The 16,685-nt window shown below is 45.3% G+C and overlaps 1 protein-coding gene and 1 pseudogene across 1 annotated transcript in view; one reads left to right on the forward strand and one right to left on the reverse strand.

Moving 5' to 3' along the window:
• Nucleotides 1-3,860: 3,860 nt before the first annotated feature.
• ABHD2 (abhydrolase domain containing 2, acylglycerol lipase) overlaps nucleotides 3,861-16,685 on the reverse strand; it is a 112,895-nt gene continuing 100,070 nt past the window's right edge. The window contains exons 9-11 of the mRNA XM_055277270.2: nucleotides 15,167-15,236; nucleotides 12,995-13,079; nucleotides 3,861-11,125 (exon numbers count right to left, since the gene is read on the reverse strand). Of these exons, the coding sequence (XP_055133245.1) occupies nucleotides 10,929-11,125; nucleotides 12,995-13,079; nucleotides 15,167-15,236 (352 nt within the window). The 3' untranslated portion in view covers nucleotides 3,861-10,928. The remainder of the gene's footprint in view (nucleotides 11,126-12,994; nucleotides 13,080-15,166; nucleotides 15,237-16,685) is intronic.
• Nucleotides 4,328-5,462, forward strand: LOC129482095 (vesicle-associated membrane protein-associated protein A-like; annotated as a pseudogene).

Consider the following 16,685-nt stretch of genomic DNA (forward strand, 5'->3'; position numbering starts at 1 on the left):
AAAAAAAATCAGCCAAATGTAGTGTACTTTTAGCTACTAAAGAGGCTGAGGCAGGAGGATCTCGAGTCTGGGAGTTCGAGGCTGCCTGAGCCATGATCACACTACTGCTCTCCTATTAATAATGGGCAACAGAGTGAGACCCTGTCAGAGAGAGAGGAGAGAGAGAGAGAGAGAGAGAGAAGGCAATCAATGCTTACAAAACAGTGGTTGTCTACCTCCCAGCAGGTGGCTCAAATGTGCACTGCTTAAACCCTGTATGTTGACATATGGAGGTGAGGATATGGAGGAACCCACTCTAGTAAGTATTCATATCTGTGGGTTTAAAGGCAAACTTTGCACGTGAGCAGAGAACAGAGAAGAAGGCTGCAGGAGCCCTGTGGGAAGACCGCAGCTGACAGGCTAAATGTCCCAGAATAAGCAAGTTCCACTGTGGGGCTGTGCCCGGAAGTCGCCTTGCCAGTAGACAGGACGTGTACTACACCTTGATTTCTCAAGGTGGCCACATATGAAGAAGGAAAAGACAAGGATCAGGGTTTGATGGTGCACACAACGTGGCGCGTCAGCACTTCTGAGCCCAGGAATGTTTTTCGAAACTATAACCAGGCCAGGCTCTGCTTTCCTCGCAGCCCATCAGTTAGACACCTTGGTGTGGAGCTGGACCACGTCAGACACTTTTCTTGTAGTTTCTACCTTGGAGATGATGTATGAGTGGGAACCAAACAGATAAAGCCAAAACCACTGTCCAAAGTAACATCAGCACTCTGAAAAATATCATCTGAACCCCTCAATCATCCTGAGGTAGGCATTCTTAGTATCATTATTCCCATAGGTAAATAAATAAATAAATAACAATCTGAGGTTAAATCCTGCTTAGGATCAAAGAGCTAGAAATGGTGAGGATGGGACCCTGACCCAGCAACTCTGGCTCCAAATCTCTTTGGCTCTGTTGTTACTCATGCTTTGTCTCCAATGTTTGTTTCATTTATTTCTGGGGGTGGGAGAGGTGCAGGCAGAAGGGAGAAGAAACAATGAAATGAGAATTTCATATATTTCGGGTTAATTTCACCAACTATCATCAGATGAGGAGGAAATGACTTTAAGAGGAAACCAGTCTTCAGTAGAGATGCTGGGGTAAATGTGGTAGATAGCATGAATCAAAAGGAAGGTGTGGGTGACACAAAGCCACATGGAGAGAGGTGTTTATCCCCTTTTGAGGGCTAATATCCAGAATCTACAGTGAACTCAAACAAATTTACAAGAAAAAAACAAACAACCCCATCAACAAGTGGGCGAAGGATGTGAACAGACACTTCTCAAAAGAAGACATTTATGCAGCCAAAAGACACATGAAAAAATGCTCATCACTGGCCATCAGAGAAATGCAAATCAAAACCACAATGAGATACCATCTCACACCAGTTAGAATGGTGATCATTAAAAAGTCAGGAAACAACAGGTGCTGGAGAGGATGTGGAGAAATAGGAACACTTTTACACTGTTGGTGGGACTATAAACTAGTTCAACCATTGTGGAAGTCAGTGTGGCGATTCCTCAGGGATCTAGAACTAGAAATACTATTTGACCCAGCCATCCCATTACTGGGTATATACCCAAAGGATTATAAAACATGCTGCTATAAAGACACATGCATACGTATGTTTATTGTGGCACTATTCACAATAGCAAAGACTTGGAACCAAGCCAAATGTCCAACAATGATAGACTGGATTAAGAAAATGTGGCACATATGCACCATGGAATACTATGCAGCCATTAAAAAGGATGAGTTCATGTCCTTTGTAGGGACATGGATGAAGCTGGAAACCATCATTCTCAGCAAACTATCGCAAGGACAAAAAAGCAAACACTGCATGTTCTCACTCATAGGTGGGAATCGAACAATGAGAACACATGGACATAGGAAGGGGAACATCACACACCGGGGCCTGTTGTGGGGTGGGGGGAGGGGGAGGGATAGCATTAGGAGATATACCTAATGTTAAATGAAGAGTTAATGGGTGCAGCACACCAACATGGCACATGTATACATATGTAACAAACCTGCACGTTGTGCACATGTATCCTAAAACTTAAAGTATAATAATAAAAAAATTTATCTCCTTTGGGGAGGGGTTCACCAGTTCGAGGTCAAATTGCCCGTCATGTCTTTCAACCACTCTGATATATGGTAGCACTTTCCTGTAACTCCCTCTGAAGACACCCAAGAGAGAAGTGAGGAGGGGAGGCTGTCATATGAAGGGCCATCCAGTAAGGTGTTTGATCTTCATCAAGGGAAAGTACTCCCTATAGGACTAGAGCAGAGAGGCCTGTTAATGAAAGGTAAAATAAAAAGTAGCATGACTGGGGCAGTGAGTGAGGTGTCACTGAACACAAATGCTGTATGGCTGCCTCAGGAGAGGGCAGCTGTGTGTGCTACTGGTCCTGCCTGACCACATTGGCATGCAGCTGGCACTGACCTCCCTAATGCCCTGGACCTGAAATCTCTTCCATGTAGTCTTTTCATAGGTAGTATTCTTTGCAAGTTGGTTTTCTTGGGCCAAAATAGTCTGGCTAATTTGTGGGGGATATGAATCGAGGGGAAGCTTGCTTACCAGAGAGGGATGAATTTTGAAACTTGCCATTGGGCTTTTTAGGTCTTGTTAATGCACAACTTCTAAAGCTAACACTCCCCACCCTGCCTAACTTGACAAAGGTTTTGTGTGGCCAAGGAGGGAAGGGAGCTGTGAGTGTCTCTTGGTGGTGGTAGAACCCTTGTGGCTGAGCCAGTGCTTGGTCCTGGGAGACCCTTAGCTTGGGTTCAGACAGATTCAAAGAATAAACCACCACCAGCACCCAACCAACCCAATATAATATTGACTTAGGAAATGGTCAGTCTTTTTTTTTGTTTGTTTGGTTTTTTTTTTTTTTTGAGACGAAGTTTCACTCTTGTGACCAGGCTGGAGTCCAGTGGCGCGATCTTGGCTCACCACAACCACCACCTCCCGGGTTCAAGTGACTCTCCCACCTCAGCCTCCTGAGTAGCTGGGATTAGAGGTATGCGCCACCATGCTCAGCTAATTTTGTATTTTTAGTAGAGACAGGGTTTCTCCATGTTGGTCAGGCTGGTCTCGAACTCCCGACCTCAGGTGATCCACCTGCCTCGGCCTCCCAAAGTGCTAGGACTACAGGTGTGAGGCACCACACCCGGCCTCACCTGGTCTTTTCAAAGAACATTATTGGAAAAGCATACAAATCACACACGGCAAGCACCATTTACACCTTGCCTTGTATTTTGTCTTCATGATTCACTTTAAGAAGTGATTAAAACACTGAGGCTGGGTATGGTGGCTCACAACTGTAATCCCAACACTTTGGGAGGCCAAGGCAGGAGGACTGCTTGAAATCAAGTTTGAGACCAGCCTGGGCAACATAGCAAAAAACTAAAAACTAAAAAATTAGCCAGGTGCAGTGGCAAGCCCCTGTAGTCCCAGCTACTCGGGAGGCTGAGGCAGGAGGATTGCTTGAGCCTAAGAGGTCAAGGCTGCAGTGAGCTGTGATCACGCCACTGCACTCCAGCCTGGGCCACAGAGGAAGAACCTCTCTCTAAAAAATAAAAAAAGTAGAAAACAGATACTTCACTTATTTTAGTTCTTGGCTTTCTTGCCTGGAGAAGATGGGGTTGTGAAGACGCTTGTGGCCTGGTCAAGGTTTCGGTATTTGTTTGCAAGGATGGACTAACATCAATTGTGGTGCAAAAATGGGGTTTTGTGTATTTCCATTAATCTCATACTTTGGTGAAGACACAGGAAGAATCCATTCAGATGGAAAACTGCCACTATACAAAGGACACATAGCCACACCACATTTTTAGTCTTTATTTTTTAAGTAAATTCCATTGAATCAAATATAACAAAATTACAGTTTTTGTTTGTAATGATCTTTGTTCACCACCACGCAATCATAGTAGAATCAAAAGTAATATGAGAACATAAAAGGATCGAGGACATCATTGTTTAGTATAATTTCTTAATAAAGGTAAATATCCCCATATTTAGAAAAAATTGCATTGCTAGTTGCAAATCTTAAACACCTCAGCGCTGAAGGATCCTGTATTTCCCGCCAACGATCCAGCAGCACGGAGGCTTTCAGAACACAAACTCAAAAATATAGTATTTTCAGGGCAGCATTTTAAGTTTCAGAAAACCCAAACAAAACAAAACAAAATCAGAATTAGGAATGTGAAAGTGATGGTTCTCAAAAAATCAATCTGGAAGCAGATCTGCCAACCTAAGAATGTGGTTGAACAGTCTAACCAGGAAAAGGAGAGATGCAAACTCGCTCCCCCTCCCCCCTCGCCATCGTCACCCGCCCCCAGCGAGCAAACCGCCCCCTGCTCTGCGCTGTCTCTCCGATGGCGTCCGCCTCCGGGGCCATGGCGAAGCACGAGCAGATCCTGGTCCTCCATCCGCCCACAGACCTCAAATTCAAAGGCCCCTTCACAGATGTAGTCACTACAAATCTTAAATTGCGAAATCCATCGGATAGAAAAGTGTGTTTCAAAGTGAAGACTACAGCGCCTCACCGGTACTGTGTGAGGCCCAACAGTGGAATTATTGACCCAGGGTCAACTGTGACTGTTTCAGTAATGCTACAGCCCTTTGACTATGATCCGAATGAAAAGAGTAAACACAAGTTTATGGTACAATTTTTGCTCCACTAAACACTTCAGGTATGGAAGCTGTGTGGAAAGAGGCAAAACCTCATGAATTAATGGATTCCAAATTGAGATGTCTATTTGAAATGCCCAATGAAAATGATAAATTGAATGACATGGAACCTAGCAAAGCTGTTCCACTGAATGCATCTAAACAAGATGGACCCATGCCAAAACCACACAGTGTTTCACTTAATGATACCGAAACAAGGAAACTAATAGAATAGTGTAAAAGACTTCAGGGAGAAATGATGAAGCTATCAGAAGAAAATCGACACCTGAGAGATGAAGGTTTAAGGCTCAGAAAGATAGCACATTCGGATAAACCTGGATCAACCTCAACTGCATCCTTCAGAGATGTTACCAGTCCTCTTCCTTCACTTCTTGTTGTAATTGCAGCCATTTTCACTGGATTCTTTTTCTTTTTTTGGAGACGGAGTCTTACTCCTGTTGCCCAGGCTGGAGTGCAGTGGCATGATCTGGGCTCACTGCAACCTCCGTCTCCTGGGTTCAAGCAATTCTCCCACCTCAGCCTCCCGAGTAGCTGGGATTACAGGCGCTGGTCATCACACCCAGCTAATTTTTGCATTTTTAGTAGAGAAGGGGTTTCGCCATGTTGGCCAGGCTGGTCTTGAACTCCTAACCTCAGGTGATCCACCCGCCTCAGCCTCCAAAGTGCTGGGATTACAGGAGTGAGCCACCACGCCCGGCCTTCACTGGATTCTTTCTAGGGAAATTCATCTTGTAGAGCGAAGCATGCAGAGTGCTATTTCTTTTTTTTTTCTCTTGACCAGAAAAAGATTTGTTTACGTACCATTTCATTGGTAGTATGGCCTGCAGTGACCATTTTTGTGTGTGTGTACAGTGTCATATAGGCTTTGCCTTTAATGATCTCTTATGGTTAGAAAACACAATAAAAACAAACTGTTTGGTCACTGGACAGATTGTATATTACCAGATCATCACTAGCAGGTTTCAGTTGCACATTCAGTCCTTTATGAAATTCATAAAGAATTGTTCTGGGAAGTGATGAGCGCCTCTGCCTGGCTGCTGCCCTGTCTGGAAGTGAGGAGCCCCTCTTCCCGGGTGCTGCCCCATCTAGGAAGTGAGGGGTGCTTGCCTGGCTGCCCAACTGTCTGGGAAGTGAGGAGTGCGTCTGCCTGGCCACCCACCCTCTGGGAAGCGAGGAGCGCGCGTCTGCCCGGTCGCCCACCCTCTGGGAAGTGAGGAGCGTCTCTGTCTGGCCACTGTACCTTCTGGGAAGTGAGGAGCACCTCTGCCTGGCCACCCACCATCTGGGAAGTGGGGCATGCCTGTGCCTGGCTGCCGCACTGTCTGGGAAGTGAGGTGCGTCTCTGCCGCCCACCGCCCCATCTGGGAAGTGAGGAGCGCCTCTGCCTGGCTGCTGTGCAACCCTCCAAGTATGAAGTGACAGCCTTGGGTGTGATCTTTCTGCCCTCCCCAAGTTTTCATTTTCGACTATAAAATTTACTTTTTAATTAAAAGTTTTAAATTGGAGAATTAAAAAAACTAATTTCAGCTTATTATTACTAGAGATGCATGAAAGCTCTACCCACAAACATGCTAGGAAAAACAGTTCAGAAAACACGGGGGACTGACTCTTCCAAAAGGAGCAGCTGTCTACTCTGCGGCCTGCTTCCAAGGGCCACTGTCGGAGGAAGCCTGGGCTACAGCAGCAGCAGAGACGGGAAGGAAAGAAGCAGGCCTTGCCTTGTGTGGCATACCAGATCCCTCTCCCAGCAGGTGCCAGATTCCCCTTCCTTAGCTTCAACTACAATTTGGCAAAAGCAATTCTAGTGTAATCGGGGGCAGTGGGGGTGGGGGGTGGTGAGCGGTTTACTTCCCTCTGCTTAGATGACAGAGGTAGAAGAAACCCTTTCTGTCAATTGCTTGACCTCTAACTGCCACAGGCAGGCTACTTTTCATGGCTTTTCGAAGCATCCAAGCAATCCAAAGTGGCTTTGAACAACAGAGTAAGGCCAAGAAGGGCAAAAAGGGGCCAGAGCTGAGGTGTCTGGGCCAGTTCTGGATCACTCATATTGTTGAGGGAGGGGTGGGGGCATAAGATAACAAGGAGCCTACAGGCCACTTGAGGAAATTCTCTGGTTTTGCTGCAGCTTCACTTCAAACTTCCACAGCAGAAGAATTTGAATTCTAATGCCACAATATTGTTGTAATACCAGGGATTCTCTAGAGGCAAGTTAAGGCTTTCTGGGCAAAGGAAACAATTCCAGATGATACTGTGACAGAATGCTACAGTGAAATGCTTCTTAATGCCTCTCCTGTCCTGCCTAAAGGACAAAGACCTACGAGTGACTTCAACTTGACGTGATGTTTCAGTGATCTTCACTTCAGCTCTAAGTCAGAATCAATGCCACAGGAAAAGAAAAGCTTCTTACATCTCAGACATCTGCTTGCTGAGCAAACACAAACAAGAACACATGTATTGTTTCCCAGGAGCTGGCAAAATAGATCTCAAGTCACACAGTTACAAAGAAAGCTCTCATTCAGATTCCAGGCATATAAGCTCAGCTACCCAGAAAGTTCAGCTTTAATGAAGACTGTAGTTTTAGAATGAAAGCCTGAGCAGGAAGGATTTCTGCCCTGGGAATTCTCAATGCTCTGCCTGAGTCACACTGGAGGATGGAGATAGGCTCCTCATTCCAGCGGCCAGCACCTGCCACAGTCACAAGACCACCCTCAGAACAGCAAGGATCTTACGATGACAATGAGGACTCTGAAGAGAAGCCAGTCAAAGACACAGGGCTTTGGACAAGATCAAGGGTCTTCACCAGGAAAGCTTAATGCAGAAACCCCCTCCCTCCAAGTCCCCTCAGCATGAGCCTTGAGCCTTGACATAGCTGTTTCCACCTGCAAGGGCTGGAGAAGACAAGTTCACGCAGATGTTCAAGCAAATGACGTGTAAATAGATGAAGTGGTCTTAGAGATGGTCTACGAGGAGGGAACAGGCTCAGAGAGGTGAGGTGATTTGCCCACGATCCAATGTGAATTAGAGACCATTAGGACAAGAACTCAGGTATATTTCCACTCCTATGGTGACTCATAAGGTTCCCAGTAAGTGTAAAATGCGGCAGAGAGGTTAAAAGAATATTGTAACAAACAGCTTTCTGCTTTCATTCTGCTCTGGAATCATTTGTGTAAACTCACAGCAGGAAAAGATAACAGTTTTCTTCAAGTCTGTTAAACTCACTTCTAACAAAAACATGAAAGAAACTTGACACCATTTTTTGAGTCAGTTAATCCTAATTTGACTGGAATCAGTTACTTATAAGTGTCTTCAAATTGCTTATGAGACACAGAGTGCTACAGGAGAGATGTGGGTGCTTCTCCTCATTGGTTTTCAACACATTATTCCTGCAATGGAATTGTCCAGATTGATACAATTTATAGCCTCAATTTGATTCTAAAATATATTCAAATAATCTTTAAAAATTCAGCCTTGTTTTAGACCAAGTAGAACCTTACTAGCAAGAGGGGGATTCATATAATCATCAGAAATGAATGACTTTGGGAAGAAAGACAAGGACACCTGGAGGAAGGAAAAAAGATGACCTATCTATAAACTGCCACTCCCTCATTTATCAGGCAAGTTTGCAGCTCTGTAAATTCAATGCCTCTGTGCTCTCATTCAGGGACAAACAAGAATTTTCCTGTAAGACGGCCACAGTCACATTCTCATTTCCATGCCTAAGAGCCTGAAGCTTGAACAAAGGGCTTCAGTTAGCTCCATGTGAGCCAAAATGGAATGTGAGTGCCATTCAGAGTCACACACTAAAAAGATTTCAGCTGGGACATTGGCTCCCACAGTCCTGGAGGAGCAGATTCCGGTTGTGTGGCAACAAAGGCTATGCTGCCAGCCCTGCCTGTCCTCCACAGGGGCCACCAGGACTGCCGTGCAGACCAGGCTCCACCCTCCCCCACACCGGTTTGTGTGACAACAGGGCTGTCTTTTCTCTTCCTGAATTTCTGAATGGAGCTGGTACATGGGCCAGCCACTATTTCGTCAGAATAGGTTAAGGGGTGTGGCCTCAGGCATATGAAAGGAGCCTCTTGCTCTTCTGGGGTGGTGATTCAATCCTAGGAAGTTATTGCTTGGTTTACCTATTCTCATAAAAAGTCTTGAGAAATGAAGGTAGTAGTAGCAGAAATATGACTATGAATCTTCTAGATCACAGCTGTAGTTGAGTGAAGGGAAAAGTAACAGAGGAGAGGGACTAGCTTCCAAATTGAGGGGGTAAAGTGCCAATCTGTGCTAAAAGAACAGGAAAAGGAAACGTATTAGAGAAATAATACACTGGGGAGAAAGTCATAATGATAGAGGCTGGTGAGTGCCAGAAATTATACCAAAGCGAAGTTGAGACCACAGAAATCTCAATCTTCTGAGATAAGGGCTGTTTTTGATGTTATTTGGATGATTTGGTGATTGTCAGAAAACTACTTCTTCAGGTTACAGACGTTACGATCACAGTCACTTGGACCCGTGCCCAAACCACACCCACCTGTGGCCCTGAGGGTTGGCATTCAGGCGCTCAGGTGGCTCCTTTGATCCCTGAAACATCCATGCAGACCCACTACTTATATTCCAGTCTGTCCTGGAGTCAAAGGAGATGAAGGAGGGAAAATATCTTTTTAAATTATCCAGGCAATTTTACTCAAAGTTCTGTTTAGTTCCAGATAGCGACTGCTGATTGTTGAAAGTGCAGGGTCTTTAGACATTCAAGTACCACAGGATTGGAGAAAAGGAGTACTTGAAACCTAGAGTTGCGTTTTCACTTGAGAAGACACACTTTGGAAACACCTATCCAACAGACTACAAATATAGGCTATTAAATTAAAAATCTGGTTTCAAAATAATACCCACTTAAGTTGGAAATATCTTTCTCCAAACTCAGATCCAACTTTTGAATTGTTTGGTATCAAAAGGCAAAGTTAGAGGGACTTGGGTTTAAAAACTAAAATTACAAGTGAGTGCTTAAAAAAAAAAACTCAAAACATCTTTTTATCAAATAAGGGACACACACACACACAAAAGGCAAATGATGATATCCACATGCTTAGACTGGGAGAGCAGCTCCCAGGCTCCCCTGGAGGAATGTTCTCTCAAACCTCAGTAAACTGAGTTTGTCATTGAACGTTGAACCTGGTAGTGAGCTCAGCAATCTACCTGGTCCAAGTCCCCCATTTTAGAGGTGAAGAAATTGAAGCCCACAGGGACTTTGTCCAGGGTGAAAAGCAGAGCCAGGGCACAGCCCAGATGTTCAGCCCACCCGGAGCCCTTCTGAGACATCACACTGTGGTCACACGATGGCAGCTCCATAGCTGGCCTTGCTGCTCTGGAGACCGTGGGAGCTAGGGGACACCCCGATTATGAATTTCAATAAAACGAGCTACAAAGATGTTCCCAATTTAAGGGCGTTGTTGAACAGCATTTCCAAAATTTGCTTGGTGATGAGAATCATCTGGGGCACTTGTCAAAAATTAAAATCCCCAGGCTCCTTCCCAGACCCAGTGAATCAGCCTCTCCGAGGGGAGGGACCTGGGAGGCTGAATTTTTAACAAGTGCCCCACGTAACTCTCAGCAGCAGCAAAGTGTAAGGAAATGGTCTTAGAAGATAGGGTGAAAACTTGGCTTGTGATACAAAGGAATTTCCTTTGCCATTTAAGAAGCCACACTCTGGCCTGGGAAGCCCGGGTTCTCAGGCTTCCAAGCTGAGCTGTGTCTTCAGCATTGGCCTGGAAGGGTGAGCTCTTTTTAAGGTCTATGTAAGGACACATACAACCACCACAAAATGACATACATCCTTCACTGCTCTCAGGGAAAAGCCTTTTGGTGGCAAAGCAAAATTGCTATTCAGACACATTTTTAATAGGGAAACTAGATGTACTTGGCTTAAAAGCAACCAGATGCTGAAACTGGACAGAGGGCAAGAACTCTGTCGCTTGTCACCATGACTAACAATGCAATGGAGAAAACCAGTAACTAAGCACAAAAATAGCCTGGAGCTCCCAGGAAGAGCTGCCTACTCCGAGACAGGTGTGCATGGTGGCTGCCCCCTGCTGATGGTGTGAGGTCAGATCCAGGTCACTGAGGGAGATGGGAGACCTGAAACAGGGGGTGAGGGGATGCAGCTTCCAGAGGAGGGCTGCTGGAGCGTGCCAGAGTCCAGAGGCCTCACTCCAGGTCGGCCTCCACCTGCTCCGTGTCAGAGCATTGCGACTTGTTACGCTCCCATTGGCAAATGGCGTTGGCGTACTCCACCACCAGCTTATCCATCCATGTCAGGGGCTCCGGGAACAGCACGGAGCCCTCAAAGAAGCCCAAGTGGCCCCCATGCAGAGGCAGCACAAACATGACGTTCTCTCGTTTCTCTGCAGGGGAAACGCAGCTGAGTGAGTTACTGTTCTCTAGTTTGCTCCAGGACAGGAGGTGCAGAGGTGGGCTGGCTAGGGTAGCCTGCGCTGTCCCCGCAGGGTCACCTAAGTGGGCATCCAACCTCTACTCACTCTGCCTTGTTCACCAAAGAGGGGGCAGGCAAGACAGTGGCATCTGGCAGGTTTTAGAATACAGCTTGGCTTTGGAGCTGAATGGACACCAGCTTAAGAAAGCCTTAGAACGCTAAGGGGTTCTCAAACTTGGCTGCATATTAGAATCAGTTGTGGAGTTCTTAAAGCTCCTTAACCCCAGGCTGGCCCAGATGAATTAAATCAGAACCTCTGGGGGTGGGAGGTGGGAGAGGAGTGAGGGAAGGGAATTCCCTAGTGTTGGTATTTCTCAAGCTCCCCAGGTGATTCAATGTGTTTCCTAACTTTGTGCATTGAAATCACTTAGGATATCTTATTAAAATACGGATTTTGATTTAATAAGCCTGAAGTGGGAGCTGAGATTCTGCATTTCTAAAAAGTTCCCAGGTGATGCCCATGCTAGTGGTGGGGGCCGGGCTCTGAGTGGGGATTCATGGCATTTACAGTATTATTTACTAGAGAACAAGGAGAATTCAAAGGAGTCAATGAGTTTTCACTACAGACATTTATCTTCAAGATTCTTAAAGCTGCACGTTGTGTTAAAAGATGCCCAAGCTCTCAACGCCACGTGCTAAGTGGCCATCCTAAGAAATAATAACCTAGAGCTTGACTTTATTTTTTATTTTTTTGAGACAGAGTCTCAGCTCACTGCAACCTCCACTCCCAGGTTCAAGCGATTCTCATGCCTCAGCCTCTCCAGTAGCATGTACCACCATGCCTGGCTAATCTTTGTATTTTTAGTAGAGATGGGGTTTCACTATGTTGGCCAGACTGATCTCAAACTCCTGACCTCAAGTGATCCGCCTACCTTGGCCTCCCAAAGTGCTGGGATTTATAGGCATGAGCCACCAAACTTGGCCTAGTTGCTTCTATTTGTATGTTTAAAGCAGATGGAGAGGCTGTCACAAGAGACAGCAGAACTGGATTTTTTGTTTTGCTTTTCAGGTCAAATTTTATTTTTTTACCATTTATTTATTTTTAGAGACAGAATCTTGCTCTGTTGCCCAGGCTGGAGTGCAGTGGCACAATCATAGCTTGCTGCAGCCTCGAACTCCTAGACTCAAGTGATCTTCCTGCCTCAGCCTCCTGAGTAGCTAGGACTACAGGTATGTGCCACCATGCTCAGCTAATCTTTTTTCCAGGCTGTAGTGCAGTGGCGTGATCTTGGCTCACTGCAAGCTCTGCCTCCCGGGTTCACGCCATTCTCCTGCCTCAGCCTCCCCATGCCCAGCTAATTTTTAAGTTTTTTGTAGAGATAGGGTCTTACTATATTGCCCAGGCTTGTGTCGAACTCCTGGCCTCAAGTGATCCTCCCGTTGCAGCCTCACAAAGTGCTAGGATTACAGGTGTGAGCCAACACACCTAGTCTCGAATTTTATATCTAAATATCTCTTTATGTCAAACTTTCAAACTTAAGGGAACCCTAACCCTGAGATAATCTCACAGAACATCAGGTGACTCCCCAAAGCCCTACTGGCTATGGATATACATGGTGGTCCTGTCTCATGCCCTAGGAGGAACACGAGGGGGGCCTGATGCCCAGGCCCCATCACAGCCCGAGGACTATCAGGCTACACAGAATAAGAACACTGACTGCTATGAGATGTCTTTCCCTAAAGAGGGTGGTCTCCAGGAGATGACAGCATGGTGAAGGTGACAGAATTTACTGTGGCAATTTGCTGAGCTGTTGAGAGGGCGGTAGGAAGAAACACTTACCTGAAAGAGATTTTGGAATGGTTAGAAGACTTTCATGCACCAACGGATCGTCAGCTGCATTAACTAGCATGAGAGGAACATAAATCTGCAACAAGAACATAAAGCAGAATTAAACTACTGATTCCCATCTTCAGACCCCATCGATTCAAGGCTCAAACTCACTGCTGGACATATTTTTGAAGCAAAGGGAAGAGGGTCACAGCTCAGCTTGCTGAACAGGTACAGTAAGGACGCCTTGTATTCTCTGGCAATGTGATGAGTTACATCTGCCATTGTGATTACTGCCCTGGAAGCAGGAGTGTGTAGAAGCAAAGCTTCCTGATGATCATCAGAGTGTTTCAGATTAGCCATGCCTTTTAGGAAATGACTTTGCAATGAATTATGTACATATTCATTCAGTTTATATCATGGGAGGGAAAAATGAAGTGCACTCCACACCAGACAAAAGAGATTCTACAGGGATCTAGGCCAAGGCTGGGCACAGTGGTTCGCGCCTGTAATCCCAGCACTTTGGGAGGCTGAGGTGGGAGGACTGCTTGAGCCCACAAGTTTGAGACCAGCCTGGGAAACAGAGTGAGACCCATACCCCAGTCTCTATTTGTTAAAACAAACACAAAAACAAAAATAGAACAAATCAAAAGAATCTAGGTCAGGTTTATGGCTTATGCCTATAGTTCCAGCTACTCAGGAGGCTGAGGCAGAAGGATTACTTGAGCCCAGGATTTCAAAGCTGTGGTGAACTATGATCACACCACTGCACTCTAGCCTGGGAAACAGAGCAAGACCCTGTCTCTTTAAAAAAAAAAAAAAAAAGAATCTGAAGGTTGAAAACAGGAGTAGGCTGGTGGATATTGGAAAATCATTGGCAGGGTTGCATTCAACATCCACTCTACTAAAACAGTCAATAGCCTTCTTTTTCATTTGAATGGAGATGGTACTGATAGGGAGACTCAGATGTCATTGAATAGCCATACTGAGGCAGTGAATGACTGTGGTATCCTGTAGGTCTCTGCAGTTGGCTCTAGACAGCTCAACATTCCTACAATGGCTTAAATGACGACATCAAAAGCCTGATGATGCTAAACTAGGAGGGATGGCTGATAAGATAGCACAACTACAGTTTCCAGTGATCTGCTTTAGCCAGGAGAATGATGGGCCAAACCTACAGGTGGACATTGACAAGGATAAATGGGAAGTCCTGTGTTTGGATAAACAGGGCAATCAATTGTGCAAAGACAGAATGAGAGGGACTGGCTTGTTGGTCATTCAGGTAAAACAAACATATGGAGATTTTGGTTGGCCACAAACAATCACACAAAGTTTACTGTAGCTGCTAAAAGTTGAATTAATACAAACAAGTCTACCTTATCAACAGACATGCTCGGCTGGGCGCGGTGGCTCATGCCTGTAATCCCAGCATTTTGGGAGGCTGAGGCAGGCAGATCACAAGGTCAGGAGTTGCAGACCAGCCTGGCCAACATGGTGAAACCCCATCTCTGCTAAAAATACAAAAATTAGCCAGGCGTGGTGGCACACGCCTGTAATCCCAGCTACTCAGGAGGCTGAGGCAGGAGAATCGCTTGAACCTGGGAGGTGGAGATTACAGTGAGCAGAGATTGCGCCACTGCACTCCAGCCTGGGCATCAGAGCGAGACTCTATCTCAAAAAAAAAAAGAAAAGAAAAAGAAAAAAAAAGAAAAAATAGACATGCTCATCATTACTTTGATACAGAAACACACCAGTTTTACTCTGTGCTTACCAGATCACGGCAGGAATTTTGAGTTCAGTCTTAGGCACTATGGTAACAAAATACAGAATGGCCAAAAGAGGGTCCCAGATGGTAAGAAATCTAGACAGATCTCATTGATCTGGCAGAAACCAGACAGGATTATACTGTCAAAGGAAGACTAAGAAAAAAGTGGGTGTTGGAGCAATTTTAAAGGCCCTCACACAGACATGGGAGCACACCAGTCTAAGGGGCAGCTCTGGGATTAATGTATGGCAGTTACAGAGGGAGAGAGTCTGGTTCAATAAACAAATCCAAGCTAAAAAAGCGGTTGGAGCCAGATTCCAGCTGAGCTTCCACCAGGAAAATTTAGGGGAGATATTTGTTGTATTGTGTGCGAGGCTGGATAGAGTGATGCTAATTCTGAGCCAGTGATGGCCACTCACCCTGTGCAGGTACCGCATGCAACTTTCTTCCTCATAGTATTCCTTCAGGGAGTTATAGCCATGAAACTTCCTGCAACACACCAGAAAAAGAAAAAAAGAAAAAGGACAAAATGTGGGTCATAAGATCAGAATGCTGAGCCGATGATGGCTCCAGTTCCTCACACTAACTTGTGGCATTGGTAGAGTAGACAGAGGCAGGAGCTAGGCCTGAATGCTGAGCTCAATTTATGACTGTTCCAGATCCAGCACTCACCATATCGATGAAATGTATGTAAGTAGCAAGGTTCAGGGTTAAGAGCACTGGCTTTGGCATCGGGGTTCAAATCCTGCTTTGGTTATTTACTGGCTATGTGACCTTGGGCAAATGGTTCAACTTATCTAGGCCTCAGCTTCTCCTGTATAAAATGAATCTGAAGACAGGGGCTTCCTCAATGGAACTGTGAGACTTATGATGTTAAAGTGCTTACTAGCATCACGACTGACCCAGAGTAATTACCCTGTAGTAATTGTTATCTATAGTAATTATTAGTGTATGTTACATCTCTTGTGGCAGTATAAAACCAGATGTCACTATAGATATGGAGAAACTGAAATTCAAAGACATTTACTGGAACTTTCCTTTTAACAGAGTTCTTAGTGGAATAACATGACCACTGTGAATTGGAATAAAATATGTATTAGGCAACAGAAATGAGACTGTCATTCAAAGTTACCAATTCTGTCCCTTTATCTCTGACTACTGCTCCATATCTCTGACTACAGAGCAATAGAGATAAACTGGCATGTAACAAAACCTTCGGTGCTCAGCATGAATGAGGGGCCGCAGCTCTGCTCTGCTCTGTGCTCCCAGAGGTCCCTCAAGGTTCACCCTGGAGCTCCGACACCAGGAGGCCTAGGCCAGAAGATCTCAAAACCTCTTTCTGACACAGATTAGGGCCTCTGGCTTCTGAATGGTGGGTCTTCCTGTTTTGACTAGGGTCTTTAAGCTATCCTCCCTCCCCCAAAGCTGTGGATCTCATTAGACATCTCTGCCTGGGAATGGCCTGGAAAGCTCAGGCTGGACTAGTAGGGCCCTCTTGACAGGGTGGAGGCCAAGTGTAGAGATCATCTCTAAGCTGCCTGTCCTTGTGAAATCAGTTCGTTTGCAGTCTCAGCAGGCAGGAAATGCATTGTTCCATCCCTCCAGTATTACTGGGATGGATCTATGAGGAAGCCACCAAGACTGGTTATGATCATAAAACTGCTACTATCCAACGCTATTAAAGAGGAAAGACTTCGGAGAGTGTTGAGAAACATTCTCTTCTGGGCTTAAAAAATTTAGGAGATGAATGGGAAATTTAATTGTTTTTTTCTTACTACACACCACAATACAGTCACACACCTCATCTGAAATGAGGGTGGGTAAGATTCATTTTTCACCTTCTGAACATACCAGCAATTTCTTAGTTTTCATTTCCTTTGAGAAACTGTTAGCAGGCATATTTCAAGGTTACTTGGTGTAAGAAGGCTACTCAAATCT

Source organism: Symphalangus syndactylus, chromosome 5 (genome assembly GCF_028878055.3).
Source record: "Symphalangus syndactylus isolate Jambi chromosome 5, NHGRI_mSymSyn1-v2.1_pri, whole genome shotgun sequence".
Taxonomy (NCBI): domain Eukaryota; kingdom Metazoa; phylum Chordata; class Mammalia; order Primates; family Hylobatidae; genus Symphalangus; species Symphalangus syndactylus.